The following is a 24,016-nucleotide window of genomic DNA, read 5'->3' as shown; positions in this document are numbered from 1 at the left end:
TGTATCAAGAAAGCAGCATCAATTGAGTAACAGTTATAAAAGTATCAACTTTTATGTTTCTATTTTAAGAACGATCAAACCTCAACCATGACAACAAAACTTCTTGTAAACATTTTTTGTACTGGCACTTATTGTAATACTTTGTATGCACTGTAAGTCACCCTGGGTAAGGACGTCTGCTAAGCTAATAATACTGTAATAACCTAAATTAAAGTACTGTTCCATATCAGTGTATTTTATTTATACAGTGAGTATCAGCCTGTACACTAAACTGGAGAAACACACTCATTTGGGGTGAAAGAACTCTGTTAATTTGCTCTGCTTCTTCTCAGTCACAATTTTGTTTTGAAGGTGGGATTCAATGTCCCAAAGAGACCTGTAAACCCTGTCCCCAAGTCCCTCTAGCTGCGAAAAGTGCCAAAGTGTGTTCAAAGCCTTCAACAGCTCGGAGTTTGTCAGGGGTGGAACTTCATCAAAATCATCCTCACTCTCTTGAGTATCCTCTGCATTATGATACGTTTCATCAACACAAGCTCGTTTCTCTGGCCTTGCAGCAGCTGCAGCACACAGTAATTCCTCATGGGTTAGCTCTCCGAACGTCAGCAAATCCTCATCTACAGCCACAGCAGCTACTAAGTCCTCTTTTTCCATGTTGACTGGCAGTGGAACATCGTTCAGGGGGGTCATCAAACTCTGCAATGTCCTTGTCTCGCACACTTTCCTCTGGCACAACACATCTGCCTTTCCGGAAACAGTTGGAAATTGTTGTTGGCTTTACATCTTGCCAGGCCTCAGCAACAAGATGAATGCAATCTAGCAAGTTCACAGTTTTCAGAACTGTCTGAACATCTGTGCTGGGGTCCACATCAAGAGCAACATTAATCCGGCTTGCGATTTTTGATCGGTAATGTCCCTTCATATTCTTAATGACACCTTGAGCCATAGGTTGCATCGAAGACATGGCATTAGGGGGTAAGAATTCGAGCTGAATGTTAGTGAGAACCACTCCTTGTGGGTGTACGGAGAAGTTAGCCAGGAAGAGGCATATCTGACGGCTCTGCCAGCAAAGCTGAAGATCCCATTTTTTCAGCCACTTGATGAAAATCTCACCTGTCATGCAGGCATTCGCTGAACTGACATAATTGAGGGGAAGTTTCCTGAAATCCTCCGGAAAGCATCGGGGTCGTTTTGATGTCCCGATCATGAACAGCGGGCGTTTGTCACTCCCATCCATGTTGGCACAGACGAGCACAGTTACCCTGTCCTTTGAAACTTTCCCTCCTTCTTGCTTTTCATTTTTTTCTCCATGTCCTCTGTCACAGAGCCCTTTCAGATAAAGCCCTGTTTCGTCAGCATTGTAGATGTCAGCCAGGGAAAACTTTTCAAGGATACGAGGAAGTTTTTCACACTGCCACTGCTCAGCGGTGGGTTTGTCCGCTGACTGTTTTCCACTTTGCACTTTTTCACAAGCGACATTGAAGCGTCTCTTCCATCTGGTAAACCAACCATCGCTTGCCTTAAAATCGTTCAGTCCAAGGGAAGCGGAAAGCTGACGGGCTTTTTCCTTGACTGCAGGTCCAGCCAGCAGTGCCCCCTGCGCCCTCTTCTCCTTGAGCCACGTAAAGAGAGCCCGATCGACAGCAGGGGCTTTTCCTTCCCGGCCACGCTTACGGCAGCCATTCGACTGGCCGGCTTCATAGTAAGCCAACAGCTTTTCCTTCTGCTGCCAGATGCGGCACACGACTGACTGGTGCAACTGCCACTTGGCTCTGAGTGGCCCCCGGCCTCTGGCACTCGCGGATGATCTGCGCTTTCTCCTTCCGCAAGAGACTTATTGGCATTTTGTCTGGGTTCGCCCCACACCACTCGATGCTGGGGTGGCGGGGGCAACATCCCCACAGCACAGATGGGGCTTGAACCCACCAATGGTCAGGCTGTTGTTACAAAGCGCTGTCGGGGGGGGGTGCTCATATGCTCTTACACAAGGCTCTTGCTGCACACAAGCATCGCCTGCAGCTTCAACATGGCTGCCCCCTGCCTTGCCCTCATCCAAGATGGCGGCTTCCTTAGCACGCACGCCTGCAGCTTCAACATGGCTGCTCCCTGCCTTGCCCTTATCCAAGATGGCGGCTTCCTTAGCACGCACGCCTGCAGCTTCAACATGGCTGCTCCCTGCCTTGCCCTTATCCAATATGGCCACCCCAAGTGCTCTTATAAAAGATGGCGGCTTCCAGCTTGGCTTAGCCTCGCAACCCCGCCCCCGCGCGCGGCCTGCCCTTACCTGCCATGGCCGACGAGGCGTCACTGGGAGCCTGCGCCAGGCTTTCCGGCGCGGCCTGTCTACGGTGCTGCCGGCGGGGGCGGGACCGGGAGAAAGTGAAAGTGACAGGGAGGCCGCCGCGCCGCGGGCAGGGAACGGCCCCCCGCCCCCCCGTTAGGGAGAGACCCCCCCCGCCCCCGGCGTGACCCGTCAGGTGAGAGCCCGCGGGGGGACACGGGGAGACCCCCCTGCTGAGCTCCCCCTGCGGGACACGGACCCCCCCCGCTAAGAGCCGCCCCCCCGAGCTCCCTCCTGCGGGACAGGGCCCTCCCGAGCTCAGTGCCCCCCCCCGCGAGACAGGGACCCTCCCGAGCTCCCCCCTGCGAGACAGGGACCCCCCCCGCTCAGCGCCCCCCTCGGGTTCCCCCCTGCGGGACAGGGACCCCCGCTCAGCGCCCCCCCCCCGCGAGACAGGGACCCTCCCGAGTTCCCCCCTGCGGGACAGGGACCCCCCCCGTTCAGCGCCCCCCTCGGGTTCCCCCCTGCGGGACCGGGACCCCCCGCTCAGCGCCCCCCCCCCCCCCGCGAGACAGGGACCCCCCCTTGAGCTCCCCCCTGCGGGACAGGGACCCACCGCTCAGCGCCCTCCCCCCACGAGACAGGGGCCCCCCGAGCTCCCCCCTGTGGGACAGGGACACCCCCCGCTCAGCACCCCCCGTCGGGTTCCCCCGTGCGGGACTGGGACCCCCCCCGCTCAGCGCCCCCCCCCCCCGCGAGACAGGGGCCCCCGAGCTCCCCCCGTGGGACAGGAACCCCCCCACTCAGCGCTCCCCCCCCTGCAGAACAAGGCCCCCCCACTGAGCGCCCCCTACTGAGCTCCCCCCCCCCGTGGGACAGAGCCCCTGTCTCCCACTGAGCCCCCCCGGAGGGCCCCCTGTGGGACAGCCCCCCAGTTGAGCCCTGCCCCCCAGAGAGAGACCCCCCCATCCCTGGGACCATACCTAGGGGAGGGAGACCCCCAGGTTGAGCCCCACACCCCCGGGGAGGGAGACCCCTGAGACCCTCACCTGCACCCTGGGGAGAGGCGGCTTCCTCCCCCCCCCCCCATTGGCTCCCCTAGGTGGCCCCCCAGCGGCCCGGCCCTGTGGCCTGGCCATGCCGCGTCTGGAGGAGGTGGCCAACGTGGTGCTGCGGGTGCCCAGCATCGTCCTGCTGGACCTGCTCTACCGCTGGGACGTCCAGGCCTTTGCCGAGCTGCTCCGGCCCAAGCAGGAGGAGGCGGCGTGGCGGCGCCGCGCCCTGTGGCATGCCTACTACCTGGGTGAGGCTGGGGGCACGGGGCACGGGGGAGCAGCCCTGCTCCGGGCAGCGAGGTCTGCGCCCTCCCAGGGAGCGTCCAGGAGGGGACGGCGAGGCCCGGGGAGGTGTCGGGGCCACCCTGGGGCCGCCCACCCTCGTGTTTCATCGGGGAGGTGCAGACTGAGTCCCAGCATGCATTGCTCCTTGGCGCACAGCATGCTTGGGCCGGCAGTCTGCGTGCGCCACAGCTGCAGCGGGGCACTGTCTGTATGGGGCGCAGAGTCCTGGGCGGAGACTGGGCGCTGCCCCCCCAAGCTGTATGTGTGGATAGCGGGGGGCACAATGTAAAGGTTTGGCCACCCCGCCCCCAACAGCTCAAGTCAGTCAGACCCCCCCATCCCCAGGCACAACCCTCCCTTGCCCTCAGCGTGCTCCCCCTCCCTGCAGTGCCCAGCTGCTGTTCCAGCCTCTCCCCGCGGGGCACAGATTGCTTGGCCTCCGAGGTCAGGGCTCTGCCAGTTGCCACACATGGAGGGGCCCAGCGGCCCCATGTGACTGAGCGGGGCTGGCTCTGAGTCAGCAGGAAACCCATGTGTGGGAGTGGGGAGCCCCCGCCCCGAGCTCCTGGAGGCTGGGTGGTTTCCAGCTGTGGCTTCCAAGGCGCCCCCCTTCCACTTCCCAGCTGGGGGCTCCCATGGTGCCCCTATCCCCTCAAATACAGACGTCAGACTAGGCCACGGCTTGTGAGAGGGCTCTGAACGGGGCATCGTTTGGGTGCAGCTCTTGCCTGTCACATCGCCGGGGGATCGGCTGCAGGGGTGGTGGATCGATCCTAGCGCAGCGGGACCCTGCTTCATTCGCTGCCCGATTCCAGTAGCTAACTATGGGCCTGGACAGAAAGGCACCCAAGGGGGCAGCCCGGCTTCCCCTGCCCCCAGCTATCTGTCTAGGCAGCACCTCTCACAACCTTTGATGTGACTGGCAGGCCTGGGGATCTCCGTGTCCTGGGTGCTCCAGTCTCCGGCAGTTTGACAGCAGGATAAAGGTCTTTGGTTTGCAGGTTCTCCCGGGAGTGTTAGCTGGGAGCATGGCTCCGCTGCTGCAGAATAGCCCTTTCCTCCTCAGGTCTGAGCATGTAACTAGCTCCATTTGGCTCCTTCCCGGGCCAGCGGGAGCTGTTCTGTTGGCTCGTGAGCTCTGCAGGGTGGATGCCGCCTTGGGCGAGGGAGCTCGGTTTGGGTAGGTAAGTTCCTGGAGGCTAGGTCTGTCAATGGCTATTAGCCAGGGCTGCAGCCCCATGCTCTGGGTGTCCCTAGCCTCTGGCTGCCAGAAGCTGGGAGTGAGTCCAAGGCTGCCAGAGAGAGGAAGCGAGGCCCAGAGTGGGTAAGGGAATCACACGCTGAGGTGCCCACGACTGAACGCACTATTCCAGGCCTGGCTTTGCAGTCTCTCTGGGCAGCTCGTCTCTGCGGCCCGTGGTGGCAGGAGGCGGCTCCATGTGCTGCCCCTGCCTCCAGCACCGTCCCCGCAGCTCCCATTGGCCGGTTCCTGGCCAATGGGAGCTATGGGGATGGTGCTTGTGGGCATGGGAGTGCATGGAGAGCCGCTGCCCGCTTCCCCCCATGGGGCCGCAGAGACATGCCAGCAGCCAGCCGCTTCTGGGAGCAGCCTGGGGCCACAGCATGCAGGCAGCCTGCCTGAGCCCTGCTGCGCCGCCAGCCAGGGGCCACCTGTGGTAAGCGCCTCCTGGCCAGATCCTGCACCCCAATCCCCTCCTGCACCCCAATCTCCTGCCCCAGCCCCATCCTGCACCAAACTCCCTCCCAGGAGAAAGACTTGTATGCAGGGGTCCCACAAAATCTAATGGCCCTGGGCCCACAGGAAAGTTAATCTGGCCCTGCCTGTAAAGTATGTTAGTATAGAATCACAGAATGTCAGGGTTGGAAGGGAGCTCAGGAGGCATCTAGTCCAACCCCCTGCTCAAAGCAGGACCAATCCCCAGACAGTGTTTTTATGGTGTTTTTTTTAAGCCCCCATTCCCTAAATGGCCCCCTCAAGGATTGAGCTCACAACCCTGAGTTTAGCAGGCCAATGCTCAAACCCCTGAGCTACCCCTCCCCCCAATCCATTTCAAAATGAACCTTAGTACAGTGCAAATATTTGTATGTTACCTACTGTGCAGATCCAGCAGACAGTTCTCAAGCTGAGTTCTGACCAAGCGCTTGTAAGTCACAAGGCAATCCTTAGCATGAACACGACTCCGAGTCCTGGAGGGTGATAGAATTGTAGTGAATAGACTGGAAATCCTAAAAGGGCTTCCTTTGTAGGCACGCAGCCCTCAAAGTCCAACACCTCTGGACCATGCTGGGCCCGTGCTGTCGCCTTTCCCACTGGGGAGTGCTCATGTGAAATCAGGCGGTTCTGTGAATCTCTTCACTCTCCCTCTTGCATCTTCATCTTGCTCTTTTCTGCCTGTCTGGTAGATTGCCGGCTCCTTGGGCAGAACTGTGTCTTGTGAAGGGCTTGGCTAAATACGTGGACTCCACTTTACCAGTACAAAGATGCAGATACCGGGGTGACTTGGTCCCACATAGGCAGGGGTATAAACTATAGCAGTCAAAGGCACCGTTACCTGGTATAACTGTTTCACTGGGTGGGGAGGGATTTTTTTTATCAGAAATAGTTAAAACTATCGACCAGGCTAGAATTGTCTATAAAGCTCCGGCAACCTGTGACACTCTAGAAAAAATAACCCCGCGCCGTTGGTTGGCTGCAGACGCCTCCCACACTTCTGCGGTAGCGTGTGTTCCTGTGTCCCAGACGGGACATGTGATGGGCCAAGCCGCTCCGCTCGCTGCTGGCATCAGCGTTCCGGGAAGCAGCCGTGCTGCGTTTTATTCCCGCGCAGGGTTGCTGAGGAAGGGCCGAGGCTCTGGAATCGCGCACGCTTCGTCTGAGCCTGGCGTTGCGATGAAGGCACGGAGGGCGCAGCCTGCTCGCCGGTGGTGTGGTCGCACTGCCGTAGGCAGTCGTGGCAGGCGGCCGACGCTGTACAGCCCAGACGGTTGCTGTCCTGGGCAGCACGGAAAGTGCTGTGAGTTCCAGCAGCCGCCCTTCCCGCTTGCTGCGTAGGGGGGTGCTCACAATTGTCTCTGCAAGATACACTCAGATGGGGGGAGTCGCTTATTTCCCCATCAGGCCATGAGCATGTTGGCTCTACATGAAGCTGCATGTGATAGCCCCTTCCTGTTGTTCAGTGTTGCTGTTCAACAGCTGCCGCACCCTGCTCCAGAGGTGGCTGCATTTCAGTGGTGGGCGAAGCTCCCGCTGCATGTAACGCATAGATGGAGTTGCTTGGGAAAGCGCAGTATCTTAACACACGTGGCTGAGTTTGAACTGGTTTCTTCTTTCGTCGCTAAGGTAAGAGGATGGGGGCCGGGACAGAGAGACCCCAAGGAAAGGCTTGAAGAGGAGAGACCGGAGCGGCCGCGGGGCTAGTGCTGAGGGCTGGGGCCCATGTCCGGCTGTGCCCTCCGGGTGAGCGTGGGTGGGCAGCGCAGTGATGGGACACCGCAAGCATGGCTGGCTGATCTGTTCTCTCCCTTCCCAGGCCACGTGCTGTGTGTGGTGGTGCTGCTGCTCCCAGTCAGATCCCTGGTGAGACTGTACCTCTACGGCCTGACGCTGCTGCTGCTCTTCGTGGGGCACCAGACGGCCAGGTGAGCCCCCTGCCGTACCCCGAGGGCTCTGTGCTCTTGCCACGGCCCTGTCGGGGGCATGCAGTGTACGTGGGGGGGCTCGCAGCAGTGCTTGCTACCCTGGGAGGAGAGCCCTGGCTCCGGGGGAAGCTGTCACGGGGACTGGAGCCGCGTGCTCTCGGGCTGTGACTTCACGGCTCCGACTCCTGGCCGTGGGGTGGCGCTTGCCCCTGTGGTGTGACCGGGAGAGGAAGGTGGGTGGGGTCTCGCTGGCGCGGGGACGCGGTAGAAGATTGCAGGTGCAGACCTGGGGCTCTGGCTAACTGGAGTGAGTGTGGAGCTGACAGGCGGGTGGGGGACCCCACCCCTCTCCTTCCAGGGACTACATGCGCCATGAGATGGAGGATGAGTTCCAGGGGGCTGTGTACCAGGACCCTGTGGTGCTCAGACGCTTCGTGACCGCCCTGACAGGTGAGGCTGCCCCGTGGCCCCCCCTTCCTGAGGCGCCTGTCTGCGGGGCCACCCCATCTTCCCCTTCGGCACAGGGATCAGATGGAAGCCCCCAGCCCCCGGCTCAGGGTTTTCCCATGGGATCCCTCCCACCAAAAGCGGGATGGCCGCAGAGCATCCAGGGCGCGCTTTCCCCACCCCCAGCGCCTGTTCAGGGAGCACTCCCCAAGGAGCGGAGCCGAGAGACCCACAGCTGGCACCGATACGGGTCGGGGGGCCCTTGAATGGCCTCTCAGTGTGACCACGGCACACCCGCTCACGCAGCGCAGTGGGGAGCGCGGGGGGAGCCCAGCCTGACTGCCGGCTGAGCAGCACGTCTGGGCGACCGGCAGACCTTGAGTGAGTTTGAATCCCAATCCTGACCGCATCTCGGCTCACCCTGGGGCGTGTGAATTCACCCCCCCGCTTTGGGCCTCGAACGGGGGCTGGGTCTGGACGTAAGGGCCGGTCTGCGCCCAGCGCTCCGGGTTAGCTGGCCATTTGGGCGTTACACCTGTTCAGTTACACGCTGCAGCCCTGGCTCGGCTTTCAGTCCGGCTTCTCCCAGCGGAGTTTGTCAGGGAGTGGCAGGTGCATACACCCGAAAGGGGTGTCTCTGCACAGGGGTTGGTGCCAGTGTCAGTAAACCAGGGCGAGGCTGCGTGTAGAGCAGACCGAAAACTTCCCAACGGACCTCAAGCGTCACAGACACAGCTCGGGGCTTATGGCTACCCAGGGGGGCAGCGCCCTCCGGTGGCCATGTGTAACCTGAGTGGGGAACACGTCCTCGCAGGCAGGGTGCAGGTCGAGCCCCTCCCATACAGCCTCTGTGCCGCTGTGGGGGGGCCGTGGGGAGGAGGGTGAGCCCAGGCCTGCTTGCAGCCGTGGCTGGGAGAGCTGCTGATGAGTCTCCTTTCACGCAGCACCTCTCGTCTGAGGGTCTGAAAGCACCATCCACGATCACTGAATAGCAAACGTCCCACTGGCCCCTGGTGGCGGGGGGCAGCATTAACGGCCTGATCTGGGTGGGGAAGTGGCTGCCCGACAAGGAGACAGTGGCACCCAGGAGTCCTGACTCCCAGCCCCGTGGTCTAAGCACTAGGCGACGCTGCCTAGGCTGTGGGCTGCAGCCATCGTGCCGGCTGGACATGTGCATGCCGGGAACGCTGCTTGTATGGGGGAGCGGCCCAGCAGCGGCCGGCTGTGAGCCACGGCCGCACCCCAGCTGCACTCACGGGCCTGCTCTCGCCTTCCCGCCAGGCCAGATCTTTGTGAGCGTGCTCTGCGCCCTCCTGATGAAGACCAGGCAGGTGTGGCTGTTCTGTGCCCCGCTGCTCCCGCTGCTGGCCCGGCTCTGCGGCCTCCCCCTCCAGGCGCTTCCCGTGGTCAACACCTTCGCCGCCTCCGTCACTGTGGTGGAGGTGCTGTACGTGGCCGCCTCCCACCTGCTGGTTCCCTTCCACCTGGCCGCTGTGGCGTGCAGGGAGGTGGCTCAGGTGAGTGCCTGGCGTGCAGGGAGCGGGCGGGTGAGGGGAGGTGACCTCAGGCAGGCAGCTCGGGGCACTGTACGGGGCCAGGGAACTGGGCAGGTCAGGGGGTGGGAATGGGACACGGGGCCTTGCCCCTGTAGGGGGCGCTGGTTCCAATCCAGCTGCAGGGGCGGGGACTGGCCAGGTCAGGGGGTGGGAATGGGACATGGGGCCTTGCCCCTGTAGGGGGCTGTGACGATGCGGTTCTGGCGGGACCCAACTGAGGTGCCAATTCAGGACCAATTGCTCAAGCAGGGCAGTCACAGCCCTAGGCTGGGGTTTTTCCACCTCTATGGCAAACCAAACCAGCCAGACAAAAGGGACTTCGGTCTCACCCCACTGGCTAACCACAAGTCACACAAGCAATTTCCTTAGACACTCCAGTCTCCCAGAATCCCCACCAGTACCACTCATCCTGGGGATGAATGGTTATGAAAATCAACACCCCAATAAAAGAAAATGGTTCTCTCGATCCCAAAGGACCAAGCCCCAGACCCAGGTCAATATACACATCAGATCTTACCCACAAATCACGCTGTTGCCAATCCTTTAGAATCTAAAATCTAAAGGTTTATTCATAAAAGAAAAAGGTAGAGATGAGAGCTAGAATTGGTTAAATGGAATCAGTTACATACAGTAATGGCAAAGTTCTTAGTTCAGGCTTGCAGCAGTGCTGGAGTAAACTGCAGGTTCAAATTAAGTCTCTGGAACATCCCCCGCTGGGATGGGTCATTCAGTCCTTTGTTCAGAGCTTCAGTTTGTAACAAAGTCCCTCCAGAGGTAAGAAGCAGGATTGAAGACAAGATGGAGATGAGGCATTAGCCTTATATAGGCTTTTCCAGGTGTAAGAACCTCTTTGTCCTTACTGTGGAAAATTACAGCAAAATGGAGTCTGGAGTCACATGGGCAAGTCCCTGCATACTTTGGTTAGTCACAAGGCGTGTCTGCCTTCTCTCCATGGGTCAATTGTGTAGCTGATGGTCCTTAATGGGCCATCAAGCAGGCTAAGCAGGGCTAACACCAGCTTTTCTGTGGTGTCACCCAGAAGCAGAGCACAATACAAAACACAGACAGTATAGAGCCAATACTTATAACGTCAACTACAAAATGATAGACATACAGACAGCATAATCCTAACCAGCAACCCATAACCTGGTCTTAGACACCTTATATGACCCCCTTTACCTAAGATTTGGTGCCACTACAGGACCTTGGTTGCAAACCATGTTCTATATGGTCCCAATTTATATCAATAACGTCACAGGAGCGCTGGTCCAATCCAGCTGCAGGGGAGGGGACTGGCCAGGTCTAGGGTGGGAATGGGACATGGGGCCTTGCCCCTGTAGGGGGCGCTGGTTCCAATCCAGCTGTAGGGGCGGGGACTGGGCAGGTCAGGGGGTGGGAATGGGACATGGGGTGTTGCCCCTGTAGGGGGCGCTGGTTCAATCCAGCTGCAGGGGAGGGGACTGGCCAGGTCTAGGGTGGGAGACTAGCTGGCTTGGGGAGGGGGGAATGAGTAAGGCTAAGATGAAGTTGTGGAATCCGTGACTTCCAGCGACCTCCGTGACATCGGGGGCCCCGCAGCTGGTCAGCCGCTATGAGCAGCCCCACACCGCCCCCCAGTTCCCAGCCTACGGCGGCAGAGCAGCCCCGGAGCGGCTCAGTGCTCGCAGGGGGTCCCCTCCCAGCCACTGGGAAATGGGGTCCCTGCAGCTCCCAGCCGCTGCGGGGGGCAGGGTGCTGCACCCTCCTCCCTAGAGGTTCTGTCAGGGATGTTTTTAGTAGACGTCAGGGACAGGACACGGCTTCCGTGGTGGTTTGTTTATTGCCTGTGACGTGTCCATGACTTTTACTGAAAACATCCCTGACAGAACCACGGCCTTGGGAATGAGACCTGGGGCCTGGCCGAGGAGCCAGGACAGGGGCCATGTCCAGGCTGAGGAGACTGGCTGGTGTGGGGAGAGGAGCTACGGGGCCTTTTCCCCGCTAGGGGGCGCTGGCTCCCATCGGGCCCCAAAGCGGGGCGGCTGGGGGGTGGGACACGGGGCCTTTCCGCTCAGAGGCCTGTGTAGCCCCGGGTGGCTGGGAGGTGCTGATGACTCTGAGTCCATTTTAGTGTGAGCCCCTTCGTGCCAACCACCGTCAGAACTGGGCGGACAGTCCCCAGGGAGGGCCTGGGGCTCTGGACTCCCCCCGGCCCCGGGGGAGCAGGGGGGTGGCTCGCTGGGGTGAGGGCGGGGCAGGGCAGGGCACTCTCCGGGAGCAGCAGGGTTCTGTCTCCAGGGCAGTGAGCCCAGAGCTGAACACGCTGCCCCCAGGTGCCTGGAAACCTGCCGGCTGAGCTGGCACGGGAGTCTGACTGGTCACAGGGCCATAGGACTCCCCAGCCCGCTGGTGCCTCCAGTCCAGTGTCCGACGCTCTGACTCCGTCGCTCATACCAGAGGGGGATGGGCGTGATCATACACCCCTCCCTGAGCGGGGCTGGGGCTCGGTGCGGCACACAGAGCTGGGCTGCCCAAAAGGGGGAGTGACTCCTCCGTGGCAGGTCCCCGGCCCAGCGCTGGCTAACTGGCGCCTCCTCCCCAGGGACTGGAGATGTACAGGCTGGTGGCGCTGGGCATGTCCCTCTGGAGCCAGCTGGCCGTCCCGGTGCTCTTCCTTGTCTTCTGGCTGGTGCTCTTCACCCTCCAGATCTACTCTTTCCTGGCCTCTTCCAACAGCCTCCTCGCCCAGCAGGGGCTGCTCTTCATCTTCCTCAGCAGGTAGGAGGGGGCGACCCGCGCTGGGGCAGGGGGCGGAGTGGCCTGGAGGGCCACCGGGGCTGATCCAGGGAGCAGTGGGCTCAGGCTGCCTGTCGGGGGGGTGGTGGATCTAGGCCATTCTGGGCTGGAACTCGTCTAATGCCGGGGCTTGAGATAAGGGACGTCACATACCTGGCCTGCTTGGACCCCAGCGATCCAGGTCTGGTCCCTACTTCCCCCCGGTGTTCCTGCTGCGGTGCCGTACCTGCCTGCCCTCCTAGCCCGTTCCCTGGGACCTGTGCGCATGGGCTAGGGGACGGAGCCGGGTCCCACCCTGCCGTGTGCTCTCGCCCTGCAGCGTGGCGGAGTGCTGCGGCACGCCCTACTCCCTCCTCGGCTTGACCTTCACCGTCTCCTACCTCGCCCTGGCCGTGCTCAACCTCTGCAAGTTCTACCTGCTGGGCTACGACGCCTTCCAGAACGGCAACGTCATGCACAGGTGAGGGGGCGCGGGCATGGCTGCCGTGCTGGGGCTGGGGAGGCTGCGTGCTTGGCTTCTGGTCAGGCGGCTCTGCCGGTGACCGCGCTGCAGTCCGAGGGGACGGCACCATGGATGGACATCCCTGGCTGGCTTGGCTCGAGCTCGCTCCAGTAACGAGCAGTGGAGCTGCGGCAGCATGGACAAGCCGCTCAAACACGTACCCCAGGGGCACTTCTCCAGCCCGAGCTGTCGTGGGTTCCCAGATACTGGCACTGGAGCGAGCGAGATGCGAGCTAGCTCAGGCCTGGCTTCGCATGCGGCAGTCACTGCTCTGATCACGGGACACACCCCCGGCAGCCGCCCGACTCCAGGGGCAGGGCTTCCCGCTCTGCCTTGGGCAGCAGGATGGCATCATGCCGTCATCCTCAGGGGTGGGCGATCTCTCTGCTCTCCCTTCTTGTCTCTGTGATCCATGAGCTGGCTCTGACGCTCTCCTCCCCACGATCACACTCCCCTGGCGCTGGGAACACGCGTGGTTAATTGTGACTCCAGTAGTGCTGCATGGCAGAGAGAAAACATCTGCCAGAGCTGGGGCAGCTTGTTATCGGCCTGAGGCAAAGCGCTGGGCAGCTGTCAGGAGAGGGAGGGGGGTGACGGGTTACCCCCACTCCGGGGTGCCACCCGATGTACTGGGGTCCCACTGAGCCCGCCCGTTCCTCCTGCCTGGGCTCCCTCGCCCTGTTCTGCTGTGCCAGGCCCTCCAGCCTCCGCCAGCGCACACACAGGTAGCGAGATGCCCAGCTGCAGAAAGACACAGACGCTGAAATCAGCTCTGCACGGGAAGAATCAGCTAGGGGATCGCCCAGCACTCTAGTGCACACTCCCTCTGGGGTGCAAACCCACCACTGCACAAAACGGTACAGCGTCAGCTCAGGAAATTCGCTCCCCCCCTCAGCGTGGAGGAAGTTATGCCCCTCCCACCCAGTGACGGATTCCACAAACTGGTTTTAGAGAAAAGAAAGCCAAGTTTCTTGGCTACAAAGGATAGATGTGAAGTGATTCTAAGGGACAGCAAACAGATCAAAGCAGATCACCAGCGAACAAAACAAAGGTGAAATCTAAGCTGAGGATACTACAGAAACGGGTTCCAAGTAGGAGTTTCTCACCCCCAATGTTGTTTTAGGCAGATTGCCGATTGCCCTGCCCCAGGTGACCGGCTGGGTGCTGTGAGTTTGGGCTGTGAGCTCCCCTCTCCCGGGTCGAGGGCTGTGTGAACGGCAGCTTGGCTGTCACTGCTTTGGGCAGGGGCTGAGTCCCGGCATGCAGCACTGCCTGTGCGTTCGTGGCCGGTCGCTGCACCGTGGCTGCCTGCTCAGAGAGCCGGTGACGCGCCTGGCTGTCCGCACTAGCGGGTCCTGGTGATCGCGGGTGGCGCTCGCATGCCCCCAGCGGGCGCGCAGGTGTTGGTTGCAGCCCCATGCCTCCTTCTCCTGCTCGCCTGGCAGGGGTGTGACGGAGGGCGTGACGCTGCTGCTGCTGGCTCTCCAGACGGGGCTGCTGGACCTGCAGATCCTGCAGAGAACCTTCCTCCTCAGCATCATCCTCTTCATCGTGGTGACGTCGACCCTGCAGTCCATGATCGAGATAGCCGACCCCATCGTGCTGGCGCTGGGGGCTTCGCAGAACAGGTAGCACCCGGCCCCCCAGCCTCCCGTAGGGGGCAGCAGGACCCAGCCCTGCCTGATGCCCTGCAGCCTGCCCTGGTGGTGTGGCACAGCTTCCGTCCCAGCGCTCCCCGTGGCTGGGGCTCGTCGCGTGGGGGTCTCCCCAGACCGGGCACAGTCCTGGCCACCCCTCGGGACTGCCTGGGGCTCGATGCAGCACCTCTTCTCTCAGGCCCACTCCAGAAAGGGTCCCTTGACGTCTCAGGCCCTCGGACAGGCGGTTGTTGAGCGCAGCGACACTGCTGCCTTCGCCCCTCGCGGGGCTGCTGAGACCCCTGGCTGGGAGCCGGGGCCATGGCTCCAGGGAGAGTCCCCAGTGACCCCGGGGTGCTGGTGGGATGCAGAGCAGTGAGGGCAGAACTGGCTGGGCCCACAGGCCTCCCTTAGCTCCACCTGCCCAAGCGGCGATGGGCAGAGTGTTGGGCGTCTCCCTCCCTCCCAGCCGGTCCTGCAGGCTCCCCAGCCCCCTCCTCCGTGGTGGGAGGGACTCTGGGCGCCACGGGGGGCTCTGGGCAAGCGCTGGAGCCCTGCAGGCTGAGCTGTGGCCTGGCCAGGCCTCTGACGTCTTCCTCCTCCCAGGAGCCCGTGGAAGCACTTCCGCAGCCTCAGCCTCTGCCTCTTCCTGCTGGTTTTCCCCTGCTTCATGGCGTACAAGATCGCTCGCTTCTTCCACATGGACTTCTGGCTGCTGATCCTGGTCTCCAGCTGCATGCTCACCTCCCTGCAGGTACGGCCGGGCCCCTCTCCCCGTGCCGCCCCCCAGCCGCGCGCTCCCCTCCCTGCGGGTACGGCCGGGCCCCTTCCCCCCGTGCCGCCCCCCAGCCGCGCGCTCCCCTCCCTGCGGGTACGGCCGGGCCCCTTCCCCCCGTGCCGCCCCCCAGCCGCGCGCTCCCCTCCCTGCAGGTACGGCCGGGCCCTGTGCCGCCCCCCAGCTGCGCGCTCACCTCCCTGCGGTTACGGCCGGGCCCCCTCTCCCCGTGCCGCCCCCCGGCCGCGCGCTCCCCTCCCAGCAGGTACGGCCGGGCCCCTCTCCCCGTGCCGCCCCCCGGCCGCGCGCTCACCTCCCTGCGGTTACGGCCGGGCCCCCGCACCCCGTGCCGCCCCCCCGCCGCGCGCTCCCCTCCCTGCAGGTACGGCCGGGCCCCTCTCCCCGTGCCGCCCCCCGGCCGCGCGCTCACCTCCCTGCAGGTACGGCCGGGCCCCCTCTCCCCGTGCCGCCCCCCAGCCGCGCGCTCCCCTCCCTGCAGGTACGGCCGGGCCCCTTTCCCCGTGCCGCCCCCCGGCCGCGCGCTCCCCTCCCTGCGGGTACGGCCAGGCCCCCTCTCCCCGTGCCGCCCCCCGGCCGCGCGCTCCCCTCCCTGCGGGTACGGCCGGGCCCCCTCTCCCCGTGCCGCCCCCCCGCCGCGCGCTCCCCTCCCTGCAGGTACGGCCGGGCCCCTTTCCCCGTGCCGCCCCCCGGCCGCGCGCTCCCCTCCCTGCGGGTACGGCCAGGCCCCCTCTCCCCGTGCCGCCCCCCGGCCGGGCGCTCCGGTCCTCCCGGGTTCGGCCGTGCCCATCTCCCCGTGCCGCCCCCCGGCCGCGCGCTCACCTCCCTGCGGGTACGGCCGGGTCCCCTCTCCCCGTGCCGCCCCCCGGCCGCGCGCTCCCCTCCCTGCGGGTACGGCCGGGCCCCCTCTCCCCGTACCGCCCCCCCACCCCGCGCGCCCCTCCCAGCAGGAATGGCTGGGCCTCTCTTTCCTCAATCCTGGTCCTTGGCCACGTGCCTCCCTCTCTGGGGCTACAGCCAGGTCCCTCTCCAGACAATTCAAGTTCCCGGCCACGTGTTCCTCTCCCTGTGTGTATGTCTGGGTCCCCTTTCCCCCGATCTGGGTCCCCAGCTGTGTGCTGCGCTTCCTACTGGTACAGCCGGGTCCCTCTCCCCCTGATCCGGGTCCCCAGCTGTGGGCTCCCCTCCCTGCAGGTACAGCTGGAGTCTGTTCCCTGCAGCATCTGTTCCTCCTGGTAACGAGCACCCTGCCACCCTCAAATCCCAGCTCCCGTGGCGCTGCCCTGGCTGGCATGGGACCCTCTGAACTTCCTCGCAGCCTCCTGCACTCCTGGCCAACCCACCTTTTGTGCCCTCTGCTAATGTGACTTCCCGGCTAGCCCCTTGGCAGAGCATGGCTGACTCTGTGAAACAGCGACCACAGCACGGAGCCCCGGGCCCTCGCTGGGAACCCTTCGCCCCCTGAAACCTGGCCACTCCGCGTCCCCCGTCCCTGGGCCGGTCCCTGACCTCGCCCCCTTCACACCCACCCTGGGGTGGGACCTTGCCAAGGGGCATGTGACAGTCACCTGAGTTTCCATCATCTGCCCCCTGCGAGGGGTGTGGGGCCGATTGACCTGGGTGCCATTGGCAACGGGGGGTCCTCCCCACGGGGAGGGGCGTGGGGCCGACTGGCCTGGGTGCCATTGGCAACGGGGGGTCCTCCCCACGGGGAGGGGCGTGGGGCCGACTGGCCTGGGTGCCATTGGCAACGGGGGGTCCTCCCCACGGGGAGGGGCGTGGGGCCGACTGGCCTGGGTGCCATTGGCAACGGGGGTCCTCCCCACGGGGAGGGGCGTGGGGCCGACTGGCCTGGGTGCCATTGGCAATGGGGGATCCTCCCCACGGGGAGGGGCGTGGGGCCAACTGGCCTGGGTGCCATTGGCAACGGGGGTCCTCCCCACGGGGAGGGGCGTGGGGCCAACTGGCCTGGGTGCCATTGGCAATGGGGGGTCCTCCCCACGGGGAGGGGCGTGGGGCCGACTGGCCTGGGTGCCATTGGCAATGGGGGGTCCTCCCCACGGGGAGGGGCGTGGGGCCGACTGGCCTGGGTGCCATTGGCAATGGGGGGTCCTCCCCACGGGGAGGGGCGTGGGGCCGACTGGCCTGGGTGCCATTGGCAACGGAGCATCGCCCCCACTCTCTGACCCTTTGTGCCAGGTGATGGGCACCCTCTTCGTCTACGCGCTCTTCATGATCGAGCTGCTCCAGGATGCGCCCCTGGAGAAGACGGACGAGATCATTTACTACGTCAACGCGGTGAGCCGGGTGCTGGAGTTCCTGGTGGCCGTCTGTGTGGTGGCCTACGGCACCTGGGAGTCCATCTTCGGCGAGTGGAGCTGGATGGGCGCCTCCGTCATCATCATCCACTCCTACTTCAACGTGTGGCTGCGGGCCCAGTCGGGCTGGAAGAGCTTCCTGCTCCGCAGGGAGGCCGCCAAGAAGATCAACTCGCTGCCCAGGGCCACCAGGGGGCAGCTGCGGGACCACAACGACGTGTGCGCCATCTGCTTCCAGGTGAGCCAGCCGCGCCCTCCTCCCCCGCGGGATGGCGCCGTGGTGCCAGCGCTCACCAGCAGGGACAAGGACTCCCTCTCCAGGGCAGAGGGGGTCTCCAGCGCCCTCCTCCTGCTGGGGCGCCTTCCCCTGCTCCTCGATGAGCGTGTGCGGGGGACGGGGCCAGTTCTCTTGCAGCTCAGAAACCCCTCTCCCCTTGAGTGCACTGCGTGTACCTAGGGGCCCCCTCCCCGGCCCAGCCTGCTCTGCGCCAGGAGATGGCTTCTCGGGGCGTTGTACAACCCGAGCTCCTAGCTGGCCTCCGCGTGCCCTAGGCCAGGGATAGGGGTGGATCCACTTCGAACAGGCTGCGAGGGCCGGGGAGTGCATCCCTGAGGGGTTTGCCCTGAGCTCAAGGGCAGTGACTGACCCAGCAGACCCCAGGCTTGCCGCCTGCACGGCCCCCTTGTCGGATGTCTTGCTCCCTGCGGCCCCAGGCAGCCTGGAGAACACCGGCGTGACCTGGCGTGCACCGTCGGTGCGAGGTCACGATGTGCGAAGGATGCCAGTGTGTAAAATGCTACCCTCCGCCCCCTCGTGATTGCTGCGACCCCTCCCCAGCTGGCCCGACCCCACGCGGGCTGCCACCCAGAGTGTGGGACCCGCTGGGCTAAACCCTGGGCGGTTGGTTGCTCAGTTCTTTCGTCCACTCAGCATCACTAGGGGGCAGAGGAGTTTCCTGGGTTCAGGCTGCCTGCAGACTCAGGCGGACGCTGCTGCTCCCGTTACACGTGGGCCCGTTTGGCATGTGTGCTCCAAGGAAACTTTTATTCTTTGATGAGATTCGGCTGAGTCTGGTTATGCCACGTGGGCCCCGTAACTGCCCCAGGCCATGTGCGTACCTGCCCTGGAATCCAGCCCCACATATTCCAGGCTCCATGGCCACGGGCGGGCAGTAGAATTGCACGCTGACAAGGGTTCGAGCCCTTACCGTTGAGAAGGGGAACCTAGAACCCTGGCCTGAGGGGGAGGAATGCAGCACCGACTGCCTGAGTCTGCAGACAGCCTGGAACAGGAGCTCGCTGATCTGTGGTGAGACCCATGACTTGTGCGGTACAAAGGATGCCAGTGAGGGGGCCTCAGGTGACAGCCTAGGCTGGCAGGTGCCTCCTGGCGCAGCTGCCCAGCAGGATGGGTGACTCACGTCTCCTGGTGACTTCCTAGGGTCCCTGAATGCGAGGGCCAGTGGGCAGGCAGAGAGGTGCTGGGTGATGGGGCATTTCCTGGCCTCGTCTTGGGGTGCTGGTGTGAGGGTTGACCACACCCCTATAACCCCCCCTTGCCCTTGATGGCACCAGGGAGCCTGGAACGGCCTCTTGAACCAGGCTCTGCCCCGGGTAACTGGAGACTGGATCTTCGTCCTCCCGTCCCGTGCCAGCCGGGACAGCGGTGTCTGTCCCAGCTCCCCACTAACCCTCCTTCCTCTGCCGGCAGGAGATGAACGTGGCCGTGATCACCGACTGTGGCCACTTCTTCCACACGGGCTGCCTCCGCAAGTGGCTGTACGTGCAGGACACCTGCCCCATGTGCCACCAGCCGGTGAAGCCCTCGGCCACCGAGGGGCCGCAGCCAATCGGGGGAGAGCAGGCGGAGCCAGAGCCCGTCCCAGAGGAGGGGCCGCCTGAGGATGCAGCTGCCGAGGCTGCGGGAAGGGCAAGGACCCCGGGCCCCAGCAGGGCCGCTGAGGGCGGGGAGCCCAGCTGGCAGCAGCAGGAGAACCCAGCGCTGGCAGAGCCCAGCAGGGCCGCTGAGGGCAGGGAGCCCAGCTGGCAGCAGCAGGAGAACCCAGCACTGGCAGCGCCCAGCAGGGCCGCTGAGGGCGGGGAGCCCAGCTGGCAGCAGCAGGAGAACCCAGCACTGGCAGCGCCCAGCAGGGCCGCTGAGGGCGGGGAGCCCAGCTGGCAGCAGCAGGAGAACCCAGCACTGGCAGAGCCCAGCAGGGCCGGGCTGCTCCCAGAAGCTGTGTGCAGCAGAGAGGACGAGCCCATGGACCCAGCTGGGAGCAGGACTCCCCCGCCAGTGTCTCGGGGCTGCACTCCATAGCTGCGTGCCAGTCTGGGGCGCACAGCCCTCCTCAGGAACGAGGAGCAGGCTCCTTGGGGAGCCCCAGCCCGGCGCCCAGGTGGAAGCACGGAGTGGGGCAGAGAACGTGGAATGGGGCAGGAGCCGGGGCCGGCACGGGCTCTGATGGCAGCCACTGCCCCTGTTAGTGTTCAGCCTGCAGCGCCGGCCCCCCATCCCCAGAGCCTGGGCTGGGGCATCCCTGCCACCCGAGTGCTCAGCGAGTCGGTGCCAGCAGAGGCGGCGTGACGGCCGCTGCCAGGCTGGGAAGTGTAACTGCCCCTGCGCTGCCCTGGAACACGCCCACTTAGCCCCACGGGACGGGCCTGAGTCTGCAGACTTGCTTCAGCTCCGGAGCCCCCAGTGCAGTGCCCACCCCGTGCGCAGCGCTGGGGGGGAGGCAGCAGGGCCCAGCCCACCCCTGCTCCGGCTGCACGGAAACAACCGGGAGGCACTTGGCTGGCTCGTGCTCCGTTACGGACGGGCACCACCGGGCTGGGCTGCCCACGGTTACAGAAAGGGGGTGTTGCCGCTGGCTCCCTAGTCACTCGGCGGCTGCTGCTAAGCTGGGTGCCAGATCTGTGTGGGCTCGGCCCCAGCGCCGGGGCTCTCAGCCAGAAGGCAGCTGGGCGCACCCGCCCTTCCCTTCCCCCTGCCGAAGTGGGAGAGGCCGAGACGCACTGGCCTGATGGCTCTGGGGTGACGGGGGCGTCCTGCAGCTGCTTGGGACCATGTGCAGGAAGGGGGAGGGAACCCATCTGGGTGGGCCCTGTGCTCTCCAGGCCGGGCCTGTCTGCTCGGGCAGGGCCGGAGGGGCCTGCTGCACCACCGGTATGACAAGGCTCCTGGCGGGACCTCGGCCCATCCCAGGACTGGACCCTGGACAGGGCAAAGTGCCCGTTCCCTCTGCTGGTTCAGCCTGCAGCACCCCGCAGAGCCTCTCCCTGTACCAGGCCAGTTCTGCTCTGAGAGGAGTTCGCCCTGGCGGGAGGGGCCAGGCTGCTGCTGTGACACAAGGACACACAACTATGCACTCAGCAGCCATGGCTCACCCCAGAGGTGGCTGCATACCAGTGGTGGGCAAAGCAAGGCCAGGCCGGGAAGTCTTCCCCCATTCTGTACTCTGCCGTCTGTGAAATATTTATCCACCACAGGTCCCATGCAAGGCCCCAAGGGAATGTGACGAAACTTGAACAGAAACCCCCTTTCGTTTTTAAAGCCTCAGGGATTAGTAATTCCAAGGAAGCTGTGGCTTCTCCCGGAGACGGACGGGCCTTCGCACAGCTAGGCGGGGCAGGTCTGCGCGGCGTGTCGGATCCGCTTGGAGCGAGGTGTTCGATCACCGTCAGCTCTCTCTTCCCTTTGGAAGGGACCCGTCCAGCCTCATTCGTGGTACCTTTGGCCGATCAAAGCGCCTGGAATTTGCAGATTCCCATTAAAGCTGTCGTGCTGCGTGGGCCGTTTGCACTCGGACCGGCGACCAGCACAGGGTGGCTACGAAAGTGCCATTAAAAACACAGGGAACGTTTGTGTGGATCGTCACTTACTGTGAACTGGGGGGGCCCTGCTCCGCTGCGTGGGTAACCCTGAGCCAAAGGGAATGGCTGCAGCCTAAACAGGCACCTGCCCTCATAAACCAGGGGCCAGGACTGCCTGGTGCCGGTAACCTGCTCCGGCACCGCTGGTCTCGCCAGGTCCCCTCCTCTTCTCAGCTCTTCCGTGTGCCCCAGTCCCTGATCTGCTCCAGTCCCCCTGCCCATCGTGCTGCCTGGCTCAGCCAGCCGCAGGGCCATGGGCTCGGGGGTGAAGCAGGGGCCGTGGAGGCTGTCGCCCGTCCCGCTCCATGCCAAGGGTTGCCCCTGCGTGGGCCTGTTCCTCCCTGCTGCTGAAGTCGCTTAGCCGGGCCTTGGCCACTGCTTCAGAGCTGCGGGCCCGGGGCTCTGGAGAGAGCAGAGGCAATGGGCTCAGTGCAGGTTCTTGGCTGGCGGGACCGTGGAGGGGAGACAGCACTGCCCTCCTGCCGGGGCGTGGAGCTGGCGCAGCGTCCCGGAGTAATCCCCCTTCTCAGGGGAGGGACGAGCCGAGGGGCTGCTGCACCCCGTGGGGCCAGGCCCTGGGCCAGAGAAACTGACCGACACGCCTGGGGCCGTCGCTGTCCCTGCTCCTCCCGTGGGGCTCGCCCTGCCCGGGTGAGTGGGGAAGCAGGGTCCCCCCTCCCCATCCCAGATGGCTGGAGGGGTCCAGCTGGCCTCTTCCCCGCTGGGCGGCCATTCTCCCTGCCACCGGCCATGCTGAGGAGCAGGCGGGGGGAGGTCTCTGCAGCCATGTTCCTGCTTGTTTCTTGGAGCAAGTTCGATTCCCCCCCTCGACTCTGTGGCGGCTCCCTCAGCCCTGCCGAGGGGGTGTCGGCTGCTGACCTGGTTCCTTTCCCAGTTCCCCCTGAATCCCCTCCCCCAAACCTGGGCTAAACCTCTGCGCCAGCACTGTGCTGGGGGGTGGGGGCTGTTTGTTTAAGGCCAAAGCAGCCAGATCTCCTGGCCCCTCGCTGCAGGGGCTGGGCAGGCAGTGGCCTCCTTGGGTCTCTGAGCCCAACGGGTGGAACTCAAGTTGCTGGGACGGGGATTCCCCGGACCGTGCCCCTCGGGCTGCGGTGGGGGGAATAATGACTAGTGTGACCCTTGCAGGCCCTCTGTGCTCGCCATGGACGTGAAAGGTCCTGCCCAGGTTACAGGTTTGCTCTGGAATCTCCCCCTTCAGTCCCTTGTTCCAGCTGCCACACTCCACCCCAGAGGTGGCTGCACACCTAGACTAGGGGGCACCTGCCTTGTCCCGCCGCAGGGGCTGAGGTGCAGCCAGGTCAGGGTGATGGTGCTGTGAGTGGGTCACTCCTGGGGCTGCCACCAGGCCAAGCATTGGCTCCCAAGCCTCCTGATTGTAACCCCCCCCCGCCCCCGGTGCTGCTGCGTCTCCCCCATCCCCGGTTGAGGGTACGGGCTGGGCCTGGCAGCTGGGGCTAAAGGCCAGAGCGCTGGGGGTGCTCTGACAGCGTCGGCTCCCCGGCATGGCCCTGCTCGGGTGGAGGCACCGAGAGTGGGGGGCTGCTAGGTCCTGTGTGCCCCAGAGAGCTCTGAGCCCCTGTCCCCGTGGGCCCGCTCCGCGGCGGCTGCCTGGCCTCCCGGCAGCTCCCAGCGGGCCCCGTGCAGTGCTGGGTGCACCCCAGCGCTAACGGCCTCGTCTAGATGGGGGGCACCGGCGGGCCCCTCAGAGGCCTGGGCAGAGCAGCGCGGCCTTGTGTCGTTTTGGCTTCTGCCACTAGATGGGGGAGAGGCCCCGCTACAGAGGGAAGCGAATTGCGGGTGGCGGCTTTTCTGGCACTTGAACTAGTCGAGTCAGCAGCTTGGCCGCCAGCCGGCGGGGGGGGAGACAGGATGTTGCCCAAGGCCTCAGGAGCACTTGGGAGCTCCAAAACGCTTGCAAGAGTGGGCCCAGCTTCCCCTCTGGGTTACAGCCCTGGGCGTCCGTGGGGACCTGCCCCAAGGCAGCGTCTGAGCGTCGGGTTCTCCCCACGCGTGGCAAGGCCCCCCCGGGCCGCGAGCTGCCAGCGCTGTTGGGTCCCCAGTGACCCGACACTCGCAGGTCCAGGCGCCCGCAGGCCGCGGTTCCCCCGGGCAGGGCTGGCTCCCCGGCTCGCCTGGCGCTGGGGGGACCTGGCAGGGAGAGGTGAAGCTGCTGCGTGCTCGGGGGGGGGGGGCGGGGGGTGCTGGGAACCAGCCCAGCCCTTCGGCATCCCAGGGCAGGGCCTCAGCTGCAGCCTCTCCATCGGCCCTGGGCCGGCCCAGCCGTACTGAGCCCCGGGGCCACGTGGCCCTGCCTAGCGCAGGGGCTGAACTGTTCCTCCGGCGGCACCAGAGCGAACAGGGGCTGATGGCTCAGCTGCCGGGGGCGCTACAGGCGCTCAGCCTCCCCCCCCCCCCCCCCACGCTGGGCTCTGGTTTGGGAGCAGCCGCCCCGGGGAGGACAGAGCCACAGGCGCAGAGGACGGAGCCTTTTGCCTCTGGCTCTCCCATAAACCCGGCCCCGGGTGGCTCCGGCTGCCTGGCCTGTGCCTGGGCGGGTGGGACGTGCCCACAGCCCAGCGCCCCAGGCTGAGCAGACAGGGACTGACCGGGGGGGGGGGGAGGTGTGAAATGGTGGCTCCGTCCCCCCAGGCTCATTTCAGCTAGGGCTGTAATGTCCCCATCGGGGCTCAGAGGCCGAGCGTGGCTGCCCCGGGCTCCATGGCGTCCGCGGCCAGCAGGGACCGGCGGGATGCTCCAGGCCAGGGGATCTCAACCTTTTCCTTTCTGAGCCCCCTGCCCCATGATATAAAAAC

General features: G+C 64.3%; 2 protein-coding genes across 6 annotated transcripts; one reads left to right on the top strand and one right to left on the bottom strand.

Annotated features, from left to right (window-relative positions):
- Positions 1-610: 610 nt before the first annotated feature.
- On the bottom strand, positions 611-2,094 carry LOC123371827 (tigger transposable element-derived protein 6-like). Its single transcript, XM_045019684.1, has 2 exons — positions 1,982-2,094; positions 611-1,817 (listed from the first exon to the last, which is right to left on the bottom strand). The coding sequence occupies exons 1-2, from the start codon at positions 2,092-2,094 to the stop codon at positions 611-613; spliced, it is 1,320 nt and encodes a 439-aa protein (XP_044875619.1).
- A 1,050-nt stretch (positions 2,095-3,144) lies between these two features.
- On the top strand, positions 3,145-21,372 carry LOC123371368 (RING finger protein 145-like). 5 transcript variants are annotated; one of them, XM_045018907.1, is made up of 11 exons: positions 3,145-3,581; positions 7,170-7,278; positions 7,637-7,728; positions 9,007-9,242; positions 11,863-12,038; positions 12,376-12,516; positions 14,004-14,186; positions 14,802-14,949; positions 17,188-17,544; positions 19,018-19,296; positions 19,429-21,365. In XM_045018907.1, the coding sequence occupies exons 1-11, from the start codon at positions 3,416-3,418 to the stop codon at positions 19,624-19,626; spliced, it is 2,085 nt and encodes a 694-aa protein (XP_044874842.1). In that variant the 5' UTR covers positions 3,145-3,415; the 3' UTR covers positions 19,627-21,365. The 5 variants fall into 5 exon arrangements, 4 of the variants coding, with proteins under 4 accessions (XP_044874842.1, XP_044874840.1, XP_044874839.1 ...); XM_045018905.1 differs by lacking the exon at positions 3,145-3,581 and adding an exon at positions 5,614-6,653 and having other exon boundaries at positions 9,012-9,242; positions 14,047-14,186; positions 19,429-21,372; XM_045018904.1 differs by lacking the exon at positions 3,145-3,581 and adding an exon at positions 5,614-6,653.
- Positions 21,373-24,016: the final 2,644 nt, after the last annotated feature.

The sequence above is a fragment of the Mauremys mutica genome, chromosome 5 (assembly GCF_020497125.1).
Source record: "Mauremys mutica isolate MM-2020 ecotype Southern chromosome 5, ASM2049712v1, whole genome shotgun sequence".
NCBI classification, from domain to species: domain Eukaryota; kingdom Metazoa; phylum Chordata; order Testudines; family Geoemydidae; genus Mauremys; species Mauremys mutica.
This window is presented reverse-complemented; position numbering and strand designations above follow the sequence as displayed.

Bases quoted from the DNA above. Each gene is read 5' to 3' on its own strand.
- LOC123371827 (XM_045019684.1), bottom strand. From the start codon at position 2,094: ATGTTGAAGCTGCAGGCGTGCGTGCTAAGGAAGCCGCCATCTTGGATG. The intron at 1,818-1,981 runs GTAAGAGCATAT...CTCTTGCGGAAG, and splicing joins GTGTGCAGCAAGAGCCTTGT to GAGAAAGCGCAGATCATCCG.
- LOC123371368 (XM_045018904.1), top strand. From the start codon at position 6,392: ATGGGCCAAGCCGCTCCGCTCGCTGCTGGCATCAGCGTTCCGGGAAGC. The intron at 9,243-11,862 runs GTGAGTGCCTGG...CCTCCTCCCCAG, and splicing joins CGTGCAGGGAGGTGGCTCAG to GGACTGGAGATGTACAGGCT. The intron at 14,950-17,187 runs GTACGGCCGGGC...CCTTTGTGCCAG, and splicing joins GCATGCTCACCTCCCTGCAG to GTGATGGGCACCCTCTTCGT.